General features: G+C 43.9%; 1 protein-coding gene across 3 annotated transcripts in view; it reads left to right on the forward strand.

Annotated features, from left to right (window-relative positions):
• PRKCB (protein kinase C beta) overlaps positions 1-17,837 on the forward strand; it is a 331,204-nt gene that overhangs the window by 221,609 nt on the left and 91,758 nt on the right. For all 3 annotated transcript variants that reach the window (XM_019430299.2, XM_019430298.2, XM_019430300.2), the window contains 3 exons: positions 2,805-2,961; positions 4,160-4,294; positions 14,939-15,035. In XM_019430299.2, coding sequence (XP_019285844.1) covers positions 2,805-2,961; positions 4,160-4,294; positions 14,939-15,035 — 389 coding nt within the window. The remainder of the gene's footprint in view (positions 1-2,804; positions 2,962-4,159; positions 4,295-14,938; positions 15,036-17,837) is intronic.

The following is a 17,837-nucleotide window of genomic DNA, read 5'->3' on the forward strand; positions in this document are numbered from 1 at the left end:
TATACTTTGAATACATTTGTTTTTCTATATTCCTTGGGGACAGGATCGACATCCGATGTTGTCCCTGTGTCCCCATGTCCCCAGTGCCTAGCAGAATTCTTAATGCCTCGTGGGGACCTGCTTATTGACCTTCACTGAGTCGAAGTCAAAGAGGAAAAGTTCTTGCTTTGGGTGCAAGAATGAGGTACAACCTGCATGAGGATGAGATGGAGTGAGAATTCAGCCTGTGGATAAGTGGAAGCAAAGGCCATATGCTGGAGTGCAGAAATGCATCCGTGCAAAATAACTTACAGCTTGTGTCCTGGGGCCCTTTGTCACTCCCCCTGAAGTCCTCCCAGCCTCCTTTCCATCTCATTTATTCGGTCCTAACCCATTACTAGCGATATACTCTTAGACAAGTCAGATGTCATTACCTCCACTCACACCAGCAATGGTCTGCGGCTTGGTTGTAGGAAAATAAAGGAAAGATCTTTGAATTTAAGTAGTGCTGGGTTTTCTGTTTGTTTGTGTTTTTTGTTTCCAGATAAAATGGAAAGAAAGAGACACAAGCAAGCGAGTTTTGGGTGTTTCCAAGAGAGTGATTATAATGCACTATGAACTCTAGGCTGGGGGTGAATTAAGTAAAGGCAAGAGGGAATAGGGAGGAGAAACTAGGCTAAGTATATATTGGCTCAGGGGCGCCTGGGTGGCTCAGCTGGTTGAGTGTCTGACTTGATTTCTGCTCAGTCCTGATCCCAGGGTTGTGGGATTGAACAACCTGAGAATGAACATTGCTGAGCATGGAGCTTGCTTAAGATTCTCTCTCTTCCACTGCTCTCTCTCAAAACAAATTAAAAATAATATTGGCTCAACAGACTGGTGGTATAAGACTTGTTGCAGTGGAGTACTAGGGTTAATGAAGTGGAAAAACAGGAAGGAGCATAGGATTGCAGGGTACACGAAACAGAGACTGGGAAAGTGGTGTAATTTCTGGGATGATAAACTTCAGGGAGGAGGTGACTGTAAAAGGGTAGAAGCAAAGGTGATAAGAGATGAGGGGGTGCTCTATCCCCTACTTTCCAATATTCTGTTTCTATTGTATTATTGCACTTACAGAACACTTAGGAAAAAATATCAAATAATAGCTGTGGTAATGAATGTCTGTCTCATTCCAGACTTTAATGGGGCTGCATTTATCATTAACTATGGAGCTATTATTGCAGATAGCCTTTATCATGTGAAGAAAATTTCCTGCTATCTCTAGCTAATTGCAATGATCCTATGGCTTGCTCCTTTGACCTATACATATAATGAAAAAATTTTTAATAATAGATTTTTCTAAGATTGAACCATCTTTGCATTCCTGGTAGGAGTCATTCTATATTAGCCTTCTGTTACATTGCTTGATTCAATCTGCTAATATAATACTTTGGATTTTTCTATCATAAGTCAGATGGTTGGCACTGTATCCTTAAGATCTGCACAACTCCCATTTTCCTGTCTCCTTCTCTTGGCTACCTACATTACTGACTTTCAAATTGACTCCTAGCTAACCTCTTCCTGTTTCTGTAAGTTGATGTCTTACTCCACCTCGTCCTTCCTGTCGCTAGTTGTGTCTACACTACTGACCCTCTGATTCCTTTCTTCTTTAAGCTGGTCTTACAGCCTCCTTTACTCAGGGTGTTCTTCATTGAGGGTGAAGTCTACCTGTAATGCTGTGATATTTTTCCAACCTTCTCTCTGGGCTGTCTGGGGATGACAGGTGCACCTTGGAGGGCAACTCTTTCTTTTTTAGCTTTTGCTTTTTGAATCCAGGTAAAATTCATGTAACATAAAATTAACCATTAACCATTTTTTAAAAGTTTATTTATTTATTTTGAGAGAGAGAGAGAGAGAGCGAGAGCAAGTGAGCATGAGCAGGGGAGGGGCAGAGAGAGAAAAAGAGGGAGAGAGAGGATCCCAAGCAGGCTCTGCACCATCAGTGCAGAGCCTGATACAGGGCTCAATCTCGTGAACTATGAGACCGTGACCTGAGCTGAAATCAAGAGTCAGACGCTTAACTAACTGAGCCACCCGGGTGTCCCACATTAGCCATTTTAAAGCATATAGTTCAGTGGCATTTAGTACATTCACGGGGCTGTATAACCATCACCTGTATCTAGTTTCAAGAAGCTTTATCCTAGTAAAGGAAACCCCTCACCCATTAAATAGTCAATTCCCATTCCCCCTACCCACCAGCTCCTGGCAGACACTGGTCTGCTTTCTGTATCTGTGGATTTACCTGTTCTGGATATTTCATATAAATGCAACCATACAACTTGTGACCTTTTAGGGCAGAGTACACAGATGTTCATAGCTTCACTACTCACAATAGCCAAAAAGTGGAAACAATCTAAATGTTCAACCAATGAATGGATAAACAAAATTTGATCTATCCACACAAGGGGATGATCTTCATCCATGAATTAAGTACTGAAACATGTTACAACATGGATGAACCTTGAAAACATGCTCCATGAAAGAAGCCAATCTCTCTTGTTGGCTTTGTGGAAAGCAAGCTTAGAGAACGTACAACTAATCTCGGAGGCACAGTGGGTAGAGCAGTATGAAAGTCAGAAATCAGTTTGGAACCAATATGCAGCAGAGGCCACATCTTACCAGTTTATCTCACTTTGTATGCTTCTTAGCTATCGATGTTGATAAGTTACACCTCCCAGTAAGTAAGTGTGATTCTAAGGACTCTTCCGGATGTTCTACAACCCTCACTGGTTGATGCAAAAACATTTTGGGGCTATTAATGCTGAAACTGCATTTTCTGTTTCCAGTAAGAGATGCTAAAAACCTTGTACCTATGGACCCCAATGGCTTGTCAGACCCTTATGTGAAACTGAAACTGATTCCTGACCCCAAGAGCGAGAGCAAGCAGAAGACCAAAACCATCAAATGCTCCCTCAACCCCGAGTGGAATGAGACATTCAGATTGTGAGTTAAAATTATTACGCCCAGCGCGGGTGGTGGGCCACCTGAGATCGGGGAGTGCCTCTCCTAGCTTCCATTTCATTCCTCCCTTCCCTCCTTCCCTCTCTCCCTCTCCCCCGCCTCCCTTCTCTTCCTCCCCCTCCATATGCATTTTTGCATTGCAAGCCAAGTAAAAATTGGAACTTATTTTTTTTAATAGAGTTGAGAATGTCTGTGGTGTGGGGAGTGGGTGGGATAGAAAATAGTGTGATGTGTTGCTAGGTGAAGGCAAGTTGTGGGAGAAGTGGTCTCTGTGAACAGCGGGACATAACCCATAGGTTGTGGTGATAACCCTTCTAGGACTCAGTTTGTAGATATGCATGTGCTGAGGCTGCAGCCTGCTGGGAGTTCTCTGCTAGCTTCCATGGTGGGTCTTCCCTGGCTAGTGCTCCAAGAACCTGGGGCCACTCTTTGATGCATTTGGGCCCACGAGTGTTAGTTACGTGAACCGATATTTATTGAACATATCGTGGTTATAAAAAGCACGATATTCAATGATCTAACTCCATTGGCAATTTCATCCCCAATAACCAATGGTGCTTGAGGAGGCTAAAGAATGTGGCCAGAGTCCCCCCAGAAGATATGGGGTTGAGGGGGATTTGGCTTCCAACAGTCTGACTCGCCGGGACTGTGGGCCCAAAGCATGACTGCTTGGGGGAACGCCATCCCCTCGCTCCTCTCTCAGGGCAAAACTGGGGGCCCATCTCAGCCTCATTCAAGGACGCGCCTCAGAACCATTGGCCCTGACCAGCACCAACGAGACTTTTTCCTCTGTACACGTCCTCAGCCTCATGCAAACTCACGCGTGTGCAAACACTCGCGCAATTATATAATTGATATCCGCATTTCTTAGGGTGACTGTGGCAGCAGGGTTTCCTGAACACCATGAGCCCTATTAAGACATAAGGCAGCAGGAGTAGCTAGAACTGTTTCTGTCAGAGCTGGCCTAGGTCCTCTGCTCGGTTAAGCCACAACCTGGCAAACTGGCAAAGCCTCTCCCTCCCTGGGGATCTTGTCTGGGATTGGAAACAGAATACGTTTCTTGCAATATCTTGTACTCTTTAAAAATTCCTACCTTCGGGGGCCTTGTCCTCTTAAACATTTCATCTGCTTGCAAAATCACTGTGACCTCCACTGACTTCTGTCTTCTTTCCCTTTGCAGCCAACTGAAAGAATCGGACAAAGACAGAAGGCTGTCTGTAGAGATTTGGGATTGGGATCTGACCAGCAGGAACGACTTCATGGGATCTTTGTCGTTTGGGATTTCTGAACTACAGAAAGCCGGTGTTGATGGCTGGTAAGGAGGATTTTGCTTTGAAAGCTACCATACAGCTTGGTCCATCGAACGTGGGAACAAGTATGTTTTCCTTTTCCTCCTAAAATGAAATACGAAGGCAGAGTCACAGAGTGATGGCTGGTAGATTGGACCTACCTCACATATATGTTTTATTTGGTCCTCGTGCTTAAAAAAAAAAAAAAAAAACACCCGCTAGTATTTTCAAAATCAGAACACTTTCCATAGAAGTCTGGACTTCTGGCTTGCAAAACCAGAAATACCTGGACGACTGGGCCTAGAAGGCAATGGTTGAGAACAGGTGAGTCGTTAATGCCCCCTCCAGACAGGACACGGATTTTCTGTTTGCTATAGTCTTCACTATTCTATTGTTTTCTGTCTATCCTACTTGACGCAGTTCTATGTCTTGGCTGGCCCCATGGGTGCTAAAGTGGCTCTCACGATATACCCTAAAGATATTTGCAATCCACTCTCAGATTCTGGTTTCGTAAGAAGATACTACTCCATTGGGCCCGCCTACCAAGCCTGGCCACAGAGGTGCTGGGAAGAGGTTGTAATGGTCTCTTTTGTTCCCTTCTTATGGCAAAAAAAAATCCTTGCTCCCATATTCCCAGCAAAGAGGCTGGGTAAGCCCTCTGGGCAACAGTTTCTCTATCATCTGAGGAAAGGAGTCAGAATACGTAGTCTAACCTGGCACCATAGCTTTGGGCAAAGCAGGGGTTAGTGGATGCTCTTATCTCTTTAAGAGAAATGGTCTCCTTTCTGAATGCCTTCATTCAGGGCTTTTTCAGTTACAAGTGCAAGAAAATAAGAATCCAACCGGTGTAGCAAGAAAGAGAATGTAGCATCTGGACTCCACTCTCTTCCCATTGTTCACCTTACAACTTCCCTGTCTGTCCTCCTTGTTGTAGACTTTTATCCAAATAGATACTGAGTCTCTATTCCATTTGGGTCACTAGAGATCCGTCAGGTATAAGACAAACACGCCCTCATGGAGCTTAGCTTCTGGAAGGGAAGAGAAGAGGAAATGTCAGGAATAACTAATAATCAATTATTATTGATTGTGAAGGAGGACAGAAGCTAAGTGTGTATAAAAGTAAGAATAGTAGGGGTGCCTGGGTGGCTCAGTCGGTTGGGCATCCGACTTCAGCTCAGGTCATGATCTCACGGTTTGTGGGTTTGAGCCCCGCGTTGGGCTCTGTGCTGACGGCTCAGGGCCTGGAGCCTGCTTCGGATTCTGTGTCTCCTCCTCTCTCTGCCCTCCCATGCTCATGCTCTGTCTCACTCTGTCTCTCAATAATAAAATAAATGTAAAAAAAAATTTTTTAAAAAGAATAGTAGTAATAAGGTGTGTTCAAGCACAGCTCACAAATGGTTAACAACATTAATTCTCAAAAAATAGATAATGAGCATTTGTCACAGTTTTCCTTAGCTCACAAATTGGAAGCCAGGAAGATGAATGGCTGATTCTGAAGGTTTGAGAAGCTGATTCAGGTATGCCAGGAGACACAGGAATGCTGACATAACGTTGTTAAATTAGCGGTGACACTAGCTGGTAACCAGGGCAATGAAATCACAACCACGGAGGGCATCCGTCTACCGGACTGGAAGAACTTCTTTTTTATATATATTTTTAAGATTTTGTTTTATTTTTTTAGGTCTATTTATTTATTTATTTTGGGGGGTGAGTAGAGGGGGAGAGAGAGAGAGGGAGAGCACTTGAGCTGCAGAGGGGCAGAGAGAGGACAAGAGAGAATCCCAAGCAGGCTCCAGACTCAGGACAGAGCCCAATGTGGGGCTTGATCTCACAGACTGAGATCACGACCCGAGCCCAAATCAAGAGTTGGACACTTAGCCGACTGAGCCACCGAGGTGCTCACAACCCAGAGAGATGAAGAGTTGCATGCTTGTCTGACTGAGCCAGCCAGGGGCTCCAGACTGGAAAAAACTTCTAGAAGTTAGTGTCTATCTTTGCAGAGTTGGGAGGCCATCTAGGTCCTATTTGACTGTGGCTTATAAGTAACAAGACTAAATAATAGTAACAGTTGGGGCGCCTGGGTGGCTCAGTTGGTTAAGCGTCCGACTTCGGCTCAGGTCATGATCTCGAGGTTCATGAGTTCAAGCCCCGCGTCGGGCTCTGTGCTGACAGCTCAGAGCCTGGAGCCTGCTTCGGATTCTGTGTCTCCCTCTTTCTCAGACCCTCCCCTGTTCATGCTCTGTCTCTGTCTCAAAAATAAACGTTAAAAAAAATTAAAAAAAATAGTAACAACTAATAAGTAGAAGTGAGGAAGGAGAATTAATTAGAAAATACTCCCACGTGACAGTGAAAAGGTCACACTGCCATCTTTTTGCCATTTTCCCAAGTTTAACGAAGGTGCGGAAATCCTCAGCAAAATACTTGCAAACCAAATCCAATAATCCATTAAAAAAATCATTCACGATAATCAAGGGGGATATACCCCAGGGATGCCAGGGTAGTTCAGTATTCGCAAATCAATCAGTGTGATGCATCACATCGACAAGAGAAACGATAAAACCCACAGGATCATAGATGCAAAAAAAGAAAAAGCATTTGACAAAGTAACAACCTCCATTCATGACAAAAACTTGGGTAATTTTTCTTAGCATGTGGTTGATCTGACTTCCCATGCTGCCATTGTCACTACTGACAGATTGCATGTTCCTTTCTCTTTAAGTCAGGAGTAAAGAGGTTAAAGAGAAAGGATGCACAACCCTACGGGGTCTAAGTGAGACAGGAGAGAGAATATAATAATAATAATTACAAGAACAATAGCTACCACTTATTGACTCATACTGGATGCCAGACTCTGTGCTGATCACTTTCCAGATGTCCTGAAGTCATACGCAGGTACCCATAATAGCTTCTTTATTTTCTATAATGCACCCAGACTTTCTTACGTGGTTCTGTGACCTCCTGGTGGCGAGGAGAAGGGGACCATCCTGCATATGGTACCTTCTGGGCTTCACTGCCACGAAGCGGCCGATCCTACCTGGTCCCTGAACCTGTGCCCGCTGAGGCAGGACGGGTCCTTTCCCTGGCTTTGGAGCATCATCTCTGTCTCCTGCACGGGGACCCGGAGTGCCGTCTGGTTTCTCCCTGTTTCCCCGGCCTGCTGCTCCTGTGACGTTTGGCCCTCCACGTAGGTCTGTGTCCAGGGCTCAGGGAGAAGGTGGGGCAGAGCCCCTCTGCTTTTACCCTCTCCTTGCTCTCTTCTCATGGTTCTTAAGGCCCACAGGGCAGGGCTCTCTCCCACAGGTGCCACTCCTTCCTTGGTCCCATGCCTGCCCCCATCGACCCCCTGGAAACAGACAGCAGAGCACAGGGAGGACAGAAGGACCAAGTCCAAACTATCCCCGCATGTACACCTCATCATCCTTCAACTGTCCTGCCAGTTCTGGGTGCATCGTCGTTCCTGGGATCAGAGTAGTCGAGCAATGTGTGAAGGGACACACAGCTTGTAAGTGATGCGCTTGAATTTGGGCCCAGGTCTTTACGATGCCAGGGCCTAAGCTCATGCACACCACATTCCACCTGCTGGGACTGGGATTGGCAGAGGCTTAGAGGGTAGATGGGTGGGTTTGGACCCTGGGTCTCCTAAGGGGATGGATGCTTTGTGACTTCAGGTGTATCACTTCACCTCTCTGCACTATAGCCTTCTCAGCAGTTACGATTCCATCCATCAGAGATCATTCCAGCCCCCCTCATGCCCCTTCTAGGAGAATCGTGAAGCCGACGAAATTAGAGGAGGGAACTTTTGCTAAATAAAATCTCCTTTGGGATTTTTGCAAATAAAAGTCCTGTTCAGATTCAGAGCCAACACATCTATGCTGGTGTCTTGGCTGTAAATGTATCAAATTTCAGAAATTCGCATTCTTGTCCCCGTGTGATCTTGGGTGAGTTACGTCTGGTCTCGGAGACTCAGTTTCCCCATCTGGCGGGGACTGAGCTCTCCCCGCTCTTCTGTTGCGTGGCGATTGAAGACCATGTGACAGATACACAGCAGCAGCAGCTGTGAGAGCTCCCAGATGTGGTGTGCCAGCCTCAGGCCCCTCATCTGCCACTTTGCCACCAGCCCCGCATCTGTCGTCAGATCCGCTGGTTTGTTTCTAAATTTTATTTGTTTCTCCTGTCTCCTTTCCTTCCCCTTGTTTTCCAGAGGTTCCTCTGTTTTGCTGTGGTTTATTTTTCTGCAAAGAGGGAGCTCTGGGATTTACATATCAATTCTGCGTTTCGCTGTTCTTGTTTTCTGTGGGTTTGTTGGGTCGTTGCCTTTGAATTTCAGTTCAACGTTGCGCTAATTTATTTTTCCTCTCTGAACTGACTCCGCTCTTCAAGAATAAAGAACAAGCGTTAGAGAGAATCAAGATTTCCTCCAACTCGTGATATGTTGAGTTCCAGCCTTTGTTGCTTGTTCAAGGTCTGCACTTGTGTTTTTAATTTCGTTTCAAGCGTGCTTTTATTCAGGCATTTTGGAAACCTCTGACGCTAGCTTTTTGTTTTGTTTTTCATTAATAATGTCAAATGACAGTACGGTACTTTATGGTCAGAGAATACGGCCTGTACCCTCCCCACCCTTCCCCTTTCTTTCTTTCTAAGTTAGCTTAGTTCATTGTCGCTAAATGTTCACATTTCGGGGTGCCTGGGTGGCTCAGTCAGTTAAGCGTCCGACTTCGGCTCAGGTCATGATCTCACGGTCTGTGAGTTCGAGCCCTGCGTCGGGCTCTGTGCTGACAGCTCAGAGCCTGGAGCCTGTTTCACATTCTGTGTCTCCCTCTCTCTCTGCCCCTCTCCTGTTCATGCTCTGTCTCAAAAATAAATAAACGTTAAAAAAAAAAATTAAAAAAAAATGTTCACATTTCAATACAGAGATTATATTTACTACTCATAGGGCATGCATTTCAGTGTTTATTAATTCCATCTTAATATAATATCTAGATCTCTTATGCCTTCCTATTTTTTTATTTGTTTCATCTGACCAAAATGTATTGTGCTCTCTAAGGTTCTCCCAGTAATGATTTATTCAAACATCTGATTTCATCTGATGGGTTTGGTCTTATATGTGTGTGGCATCATCACTGACCACATGACTCTTCAAGACTTATTTTCAAAAATGACTTCTATCAACACTGAATTATGTTTGTTGCCATAGATACTCTTTGCCCATGGTTTTGCCTTGTGGCTGACATTTCTTCAGTGGATATACATCGCGAGTACCTATATACTGAGGAGAGTTTGGTGAGCAAACAGGCAAGAATCTTTGTGTTCACAGAGTTTTCTTTTTATCTGGAGAACAATATACAAAATTTTTAAAGATGAGTAGTAAAAAATAGCACATTTGAGGCTGACAAATGCTATAGAGAAAAGTCAACAAGAAACAAGGATAGGGAATGCCAGGCAGTGGTGATAATCTGATTTATTTAATACAGTTCCCAGGAAAGGACACACTGAAAAGGTGACATATGGCAAAGGCCTGAAGGGGGGGTGAGGGAGTGAACATGTGGAGGTCTAGGAAGGGATTGTCCCAGATGGCAAGAACAGCAAGTGCAAAGGCCCTGAGGCAGGAGCATCCCTAGCAGGCTTGAGGGGCAGAGAAGTGACCTATGTGGCTGAAGCTGGATCTGAAAACGGGGTAGTGGTGGGGGGCAAGGACTGGCAGGATCGGGGGGAATGCTCGGCAGATACCATGGGGGCCTTTTAGGAACTTTGTCTTCTGCCCACAGGAGTAAGTTGAGAAGCCAAGGAATGAGGACATCTGATTTACCTTTTAACCTGCCACCTTTGGTTGCAGAGTGGTGAATACAGCTTACCTCATGGACCCTGTGCGTTTTCTTCTGCTTAATCTGAGTCCTTTGGTTTGGTATAACAAGCGGTGTGTTCTTGGACATAAAACAAAACAAAACAAAACAAACCCTGAATCTGAAAGTCTTTCTTCTTTTCCATAGGGAAACGTTTTAATGTTTATGGTCATAATTGCCATATTTCCATCATGGTGTTTCTGATTCTGAGGGTTTTTTTCCATCCTATTTCATTCTTTCCTTCTTCTTCTTCCTTTTCTTCTTCTTTTTAAAAACATTTTAATGTTTATTTTCGAGAGAGAGACATAGAGTGTGAGTGGGGCAGGGGCAGAGAGAGAGATAGAATCTGAAGCAGGCTCCAGGCTCTGAGCTGTCAGCACAGGGTTCAACCTTCTTCTTCTTCTCCTTCTTCTCCTTCTTCTCCTTCTTCTCCTTCTTCTCCTTCTTCTCCTTCTTCTCCTTCTTCTCCTCCTTCTCCTTCTCCTTCTCCTTCTCCTTCTCCTTCTCCTTCTCCTTCTCCTTCTCCTTCTCCTTCTTCTCCTTCTTCAGACAACTATTATATCATTGTTACCTTAAAATTATGTTCTTTAAGCTTTCTTTTGGTGTTACTAATAATGTCATTTGGCTTATTATTTTTCTTTTGGAAAAAAAAAAACAAACCCAAAACAAAAAGGCTTTGGAATCAGACTTCCTGGGTTAACATCTGTGCTCCATCATTTCCTCACTGTGCACTCTTGGGCAACTTACTTTGCCTCTCTGACTCCTTTCCTCATTTGGAGATAATAGTGGTAATTATGTCATAGGAGTGCTATAATACTAAAATAATTAATATCAGTGAAGTGCCCAGTGTCTGCTGAATAGTAAGCACTCAGTAAGTGTTAGTGGTTATTATAAATTGAATAATTATTAGAAAAATATATAAGAGAAAAAAAATATTATCCAGAATCCCACTGCCCAGGAATAATCACTATTGATTAAGAGGTTCTTTTCTGTGTGTCTGTATTGTGTGCATGTGATTGTGCATGTGTCTGTGCTCATGTATGTGTGTATGAAGCAAAAATGAAATCTTATTGTACATTGTGTTTAGCAGCTTTTGCATTTTTCACCTAACCATGTGTAATGAACACTTCTCCCTATAAATCACTCATCTTGGGCAACATCATTTTCTGTGGTCCATTCTACAGATCTGCCTCCACTTACAGAATTATTTCCTTATTATAAGATGTGTAATGCTTACCTATGTAAATAACTCTACAGCAAAAATTCTTGCAGCAAAACCTTTATGCACAGCTTTCATTATTTCCTAAGGAATCTCTAATCCTGGAATTGATGGCTTTGAGAACATATGTATTATTAAAGCATTTGCCAAACTGTTCTGCAATTTTTTTCGATTTACATTCTCACCAGTGCTGTGTGATGCTTCTCATCTCACCCACACTTGTCAACACCTGGTATTGTAAATTTCAAAGATATAATGCAAGGATTATACATATTTTGTTACTAATTATACATATTTATATAATACTCATTATCATACATACTTTGTTACTAATTATGTTGAATAGTTTCATTTGTATATTGCCATTTGTTTGTATTTACAAATGGCTGTGTCCTGATTTTTGCCTCTCATTTTCTTATTGAATTATAAGAACTTTTTATATAAGATGGATCATGATATGTGTTTCTTGGTATATATGTTGTGATATTCCTTCCTTTCATGTTGTATGTTAATTTTGGTGAGATGTATTTTTCTTTTTTTTAAGTTTATGTATTTATTTTTAAGACAGAGAGGGAGAGAGAGTGAGTGTGGGGTGGGGTCGGGGGGGGGGGGGAGAGGGAGAGAAAGAATCTCAAGCAGGCCCCACACTGTCAGCACAGAGCCCGACATGGGGCTCGATCTCACAAACTATGAGATCATGACTTGAGCCAAAATCAAGAGTTGGATGCTCAACCGACTGAGCCACCCACGTGCCCTGAATTTTTCTTAATGGTATATTAAGCATTCACTTCAGCCCTAATCAATATATAAATATCAGCCTTAATTGCCAGAAAAATTTCTCAGGTTTGTCTTCTAATTTCCTAATTGTTATCTGAATTATCCTTCCTAGTGTTCATTGTTTCCAGCGGATTTTTAAATTTAGTAATTATATTTTTCTTTTGAAAGTAGCCTTTTCTAATCTCCCATGGTTCCCTTTTCAGAGATGACTTAGCCTCTTGAATCTCATTGAAAGTACAAGACAGGTATTTTTTAGAATTTTCTCTCTTTTGGCAATAGTTCTGTTTCATGGGAGGTACTTACCTGATTTCTCATTGTTTCTCTTTATTTGAATGAGTTTTTCATATATGCAGTTATTTTTTTATATCTGCCCATCCTTGTAGACTGATGAGCACAGGAATGATGAGTTTCTCAGTTCTAATTTTTCAAATTCAGACGAAGGGAGAAAGGGGCCTTTTGAATTTTTTGGAATTTTTCCTTGTCAGAACAGGGATCCTGTTCCCTGTGGCTATTTTTGAGAGATCCACTGCTGGAGACAGCTACCCAATAGGCAGCCTTCCTGTGCTAGAGGGGGGCATTTTCCCCTGCTGGTTTTGTGCAACTCCAAGTTGGAAGGGATCCCTCCTTTCCTTTTCTTACAGGTACAGCGTCCTTGTTTAGCGGCAATAGTGACAGCACACCGTCTACAGAAAACAGCAGGGCACTTTGACGCATCCCATGCTTCCTGACTATGGACCAGAATTGGTGACTGTCATCCAGTCCCTGTGGTCTGGCCCAGGTTGTTAGTGGGGTTCAGTCAGAGGTCCCATTGACTGGTCACAGCTTGATCTGTAGTTTCCAAAGTGGCTTAGACTGTACACGGTTTGGATGGCTCATGGTTGGGCATTGGTAATACTGAGTTGCACCCTGACCAAACAATTCTTTGGCCAGCGCTCCTTCAAACTTTCAGATTAACCACAAAGAGAGAGTCCCTTAACATTGTTGCCGTACCCTTAACATTCTTTAACTCTTGCTGCTGGCTGAACTCTCATGTTAACAAAGAGGTCCAGGCATTAGGCTCAGAGCCTCTGATAAGCCAGGCCATCTGCTAGGACTTGTGTAACTTTGATTTGCATACATTTACTCTTCTATAGTTCCTTTACTTGTAACCCATTGGCTTCCTTCTTGAAGTGTATTTATCATTTAAAAAAGAGATGATATAATGAAAAACATCAAGTTGACCGTAATATCTAGACTAGGAAAATTCACAAAGGCCAATAATGTTTGCCAACCACTGCTTCATGTTCTCTTACTATGACTTTAATTTGTGGGAATTCCTAGACGTCTCTGCTGTGTGGATGGCACCCTTGATTGCCAGCAAAGATACAGTTGTTCTCCTACGTTTGCATTTCTTTTGGTCATTTCAATGGAAACTGGGAAGAAGGTAATTGAATATTAAACGTGGAGGCCTAAAGGCTCAACTAGTCCCCTCTGCTTTGAATCACCTCTCCTCCTATTTTTAGAAGCTGCTGAGGAAGGTTTGTGAGTGGAGGAAAAGTCATCATGAAAATTGTGAACTGGGGTTAGGAAGTCTTTCTTTGGGAGTGAGGTGGTTCCCCCCCCCCCCCCTCTAGTGACTCAAATATCTTTGGAAGGTTCCTTCTCCTTCCTCACTCTCGTGTTACCCTTTGAGTAGACAGAAAGGTCTTTGTGGTCAAAAGCCTACTGAAGCCATCTTGTTTATTAGGATAATGTCAATATCAGTAATGATGATGATGATTTCTTTTATCTCTTGCTAAATGCCAAGCACTATGCTTATCATTTTACATGAGTCACTGGATCTCAGCTTGACAATAATCCTGTGAAAAAGATTTTTTTTTAAGTAATCTCCGTGCTTAACATGGGGCTCAAACTCATGACCCTGAGATCAAGACTCACGTGCTCTTGCAGCTGTGCCAACGAGGCGCCCCTGAAAAAGACTTTTGTTCCAATTTATTTATTTATTTTAAATGTTTATTTATTTCAAGAGAGAGGAGAGAACTCGAGTTGGGGAGAGGCAGAGAGAGGAGGGGTGGAGAGAGAGAGAATCCCAAGCAGGCTCCACGCTGTCAGTGCAGAGCCCGATGCGGGGCTCGAACTCACAATCTGTGAGATCATGACCTGAGCTGAAATAAAGAGCTGGATGCTTAACCGGCTGGGCCACCCAGGTGCCCCTGTTCCAATTATAGATGAGAAAGATCGAGGCTTAGAGGGCCTAGCTTGCTTATCCAGTGACCCAGGGAGGCAAAGGCAGAGGTGAGATTTCGACCCAGGCAGACTTTGACCAGGGGCTTGTGTACTTACCCACTGAGGGATGCTGTTTCTCAAGAGGTTAGTACAGGGCACTTTAGGAAGGCATCTGCAGAGAAAACAGCATCATGGAGACAAGTCTGTAGTCATCCAGATGCTGCTGAGTGAGTGCCAGGATGCTGGGAGAACGTGATAAGAATCCATCAACTATGGGAGATCTTCATAGCATTCTTTCAGAATGGGAAAGCACTTGGTGGAGAAAGTATGTGCGTGTGGAGAGAGAGGCAGAGTCAGCCAGAAGTTTGCATCTTATAAACACAGTACATTCATTTTTTCTGATATCTGTGGAATAGTGACAAAAATACAGCATGCCTGGGTACAAACATGCATGCACACACACACACACACACACACACACACACACACACACGCGCTCCCCAAAAGAAAAAACCCTCAACACGTTTTTTAAGGTAGAGCTGTCTACAGTCTTCCTTTTCTTATCCTAATCAACAAAATAATATCAAGTACAGTCATGGAATTTGTCATGTCTCCTTGTCTCCCTTTAGGTTTAAGCTGCTGAGCCAGGAGGAAGGCGAGTACTTCAATGTGCCCGTGCCGCCAGAGGGAAGTGAAGGGAATGAAGAACTACGGCAGAAATTCGAGGTAAGATGTCTTTCTTTCTACACCAGTGGGAACTGGTTGAGTCTGCCTCTGTGCCATTTTGCCCAGTTATGGTGTGGTTTCTACCAAGGCCTTTCATGACTCTGTGCCTTTGCAATATTATTCCGCCTCCCAGAAAACTCCTATGTATCCTGCAAAACCCCAGCCAAACGTACCCTGTTTTGTGAAGCCATTCCCACCTCCCTGTCCTCATTTAGATTTAGACTTCTCCTCGAAAGTGCTCATTCGCTCCTTGAGTCATTGTGATGGTAGCTTGGACTGGGACGGTAGTAATGGTAAACGAAAGAAGTGGACTGAGAAGTGATATATTTTGGAGGCTGAATCAACTAGGCTTGCTGAGGGATAGAATCTGGGTTTGGATCTATTGGCGGGATGGTGCTGTACTGTTAACAAATGGACTTATTTGTGCTAATGACTTCATGAAATGCTCATAGGTGTATCTTCCAAAGATGAAGAGCCCTTGGCCGTAACCTTGGACTAGAGTGCTGCCTCTACACTTACCTTAGCTGAGCCCCCTCCCTTCTGTGGGGCCAATAAACCCCATTTTCAGCTACGTGAGAGGAGCAGATGTGTAGGACACATTCCAGTTTTACAAAGAAAATGTTTCGGGGAAGATGGATTTGAGTTATTTCATTACCTATGTATTGAATGATTTTAAAGTAGTTTCAGAAGGGAAAACACATTATTTTGTTTGCACAAACTCAATATACTGAGTCTGATGGGAAATCCTCAATTCTAGATAAACAGTGGTGGCCTGTTAAATCCAAAGAAAAATGAATAAAATAGCTAAAATGAATTAGATCACTATCATTTGTTCATCAAGTAATCACACAGGCAAATAAAAAAAAAAATTGTGACCAGGTAAAGTTCTGTGAAATAGAGGTCCATGTTACTTTGAGAACATCTACAAGGGAGATGTAACTTTGTCTCAGAGGACAGGGAAGGTGTCATTGAGGCATCAACAGTGCAAGTTAACTGAATAGAGAGGCAAAAGAAAATTCCATTCAGAGAGGACAGCATGTGCAAAGGCCCTGTGGTGGTGGGGTTACATGGCAACTGTGTGAAATTTAAAGGCCAGTGTGGGTGGAGGAGAGAGAACAATGGATGAGTTCAAGGTAAGACTAAGGAAGTAGCTGGTCATCACAGTAGAAGGACTGCTGGCCTTGGCAAGGATTTTGGCATTTGTCCCAAGATCTACCTTAATTTCCCCCTCAACTTGACAGAAATAGCATTTAAGTATTGACTCTTGTGCCCTCCACAACACTAGACTATGGTGATGGGTCTGACCCAGGGGGAAGGGAATATCCCTTCCTGGAAACCAGTGGGACAAACACACGGGCGGCCTTGGGCTTATCGGTCACTCTCCAGTGAACTTGATAAGTGAAGGTTATTGCCGTGGAGCCGGCTCAAGCCCATATGAGCTGGTAAAAGGACTTCCCACGCAGCAGGGCCAACAGCTGGACACTTGACTCACCCTTCCAGAGAACACCTTCCATTGCTTTCCCTCAGCTTCTGGATGAAGGTATGCCCATTTGCTGCCGTGTCAAAAATGTACTGTTGTGGGGACCAAAAAAAAAAAAAAAAAAAGGCCACTATTTTCTCACATAAAATAAAGTCTCAGTTTGCAAAATGATCTCTTCCATCCTAGGGCAGCCGGGGTGACATTTCAGGACGTCAAAGAAAACAGTTCCTACATGAACATGGCATTTGTTGGGGCCAGTTATTGGCATGAAATACAGGGCTGCTTTATCTGCGTGCAACAAAACGCATCCGTTTATTTCTAGCAAGAGCCTGCAAACGCTTGTTTATGCCTGAATTATAATTGCCCCATACCATAGTTGTTGATTAAAAAAAAAAAATGCTTCCAACAGACCGAAAATTATTCTCAGACACATAGAGAAATTTCAGTTGACCTTGAACGTGAGAAATGTAATCCCTACGCAATAAGCAATTAGCACCCAGAATGACTCAGAAATTACTTTCAAGCCTCTTATCTGGAGAAATTCTGAGTGATGGTAAAATCGAGCTGCTGGACTTGGGGTAATAGAATTTCACGGTAGGGTGAGCTCAGTGCAGTTACTGCGTGGGGTGTATTTCAGAACGTCCGAGTCGGCTCAGCCTGGGGGCCTTGTGTCTGACCACGGGCTTGCCTGTGGGCCACAGAAGGGAGAACTCCACTTTGGACGGTTCAGAATGGGTTTTCTGATGGTCTTGGGATTTTCTTACGTAACAAAATGCTTACCGTGTGCCCTTTATTATCTTAAGTGCTGCGGAATATTAACTGAGTTACTCCTCACAACACCCCCGAATGGGAGATACTATGAGCACCCCCATTTTTGTTGTACAAATGAGGAAACTGAGGCCCAGACAGGCTAAGCAACTTTCTCACATCCCATCGCGGGTCATCATCCCGGGTTGAGTTTTCCCCAGAAGCAGACCGTAAAAGATTCACGCACAAGTAGTTTCTTCAGGAAGTGATCCTGGGAAGCATCACTGACGAGCGGGGAGGAGACGCTGGGAAGGCAGGAGGCCGGGAAAGTGTGTGTCGTGAAGCAGGTCAGCGCTGTGGGCCGCTGGGATTTGACTCGTCAGAGGAGCTGAACGTGTGCCTCACGGGGTCCCATGTGGGGGACGCGAAACTGCAGTATTTATTGTCCACCGGCTCAACGTCTGCCGCTGGCTAGCGGCTGCGTTCAGTGGCGTTAACGGCCAGCATTTGCCGCTCGCCCTGCCTGTGGGTTCCGCTTGCTCCTGCAACCAGGAAATGAACCCACAGGCAGAGCT

This window comes from Panthera pardus, unplaced genomic scaffold (genome assembly GCF_024362965.1).
Source record: "Panthera pardus isolate Hobbes unplaced genomic scaffold, ASM2436296v1 HiC_scaffold_5, whole genome shotgun sequence".
Lineage (NCBI taxonomy): Eukaryota > Metazoa > Chordata > Mammalia > Carnivora > Felidae > Panthera > Panthera pardus.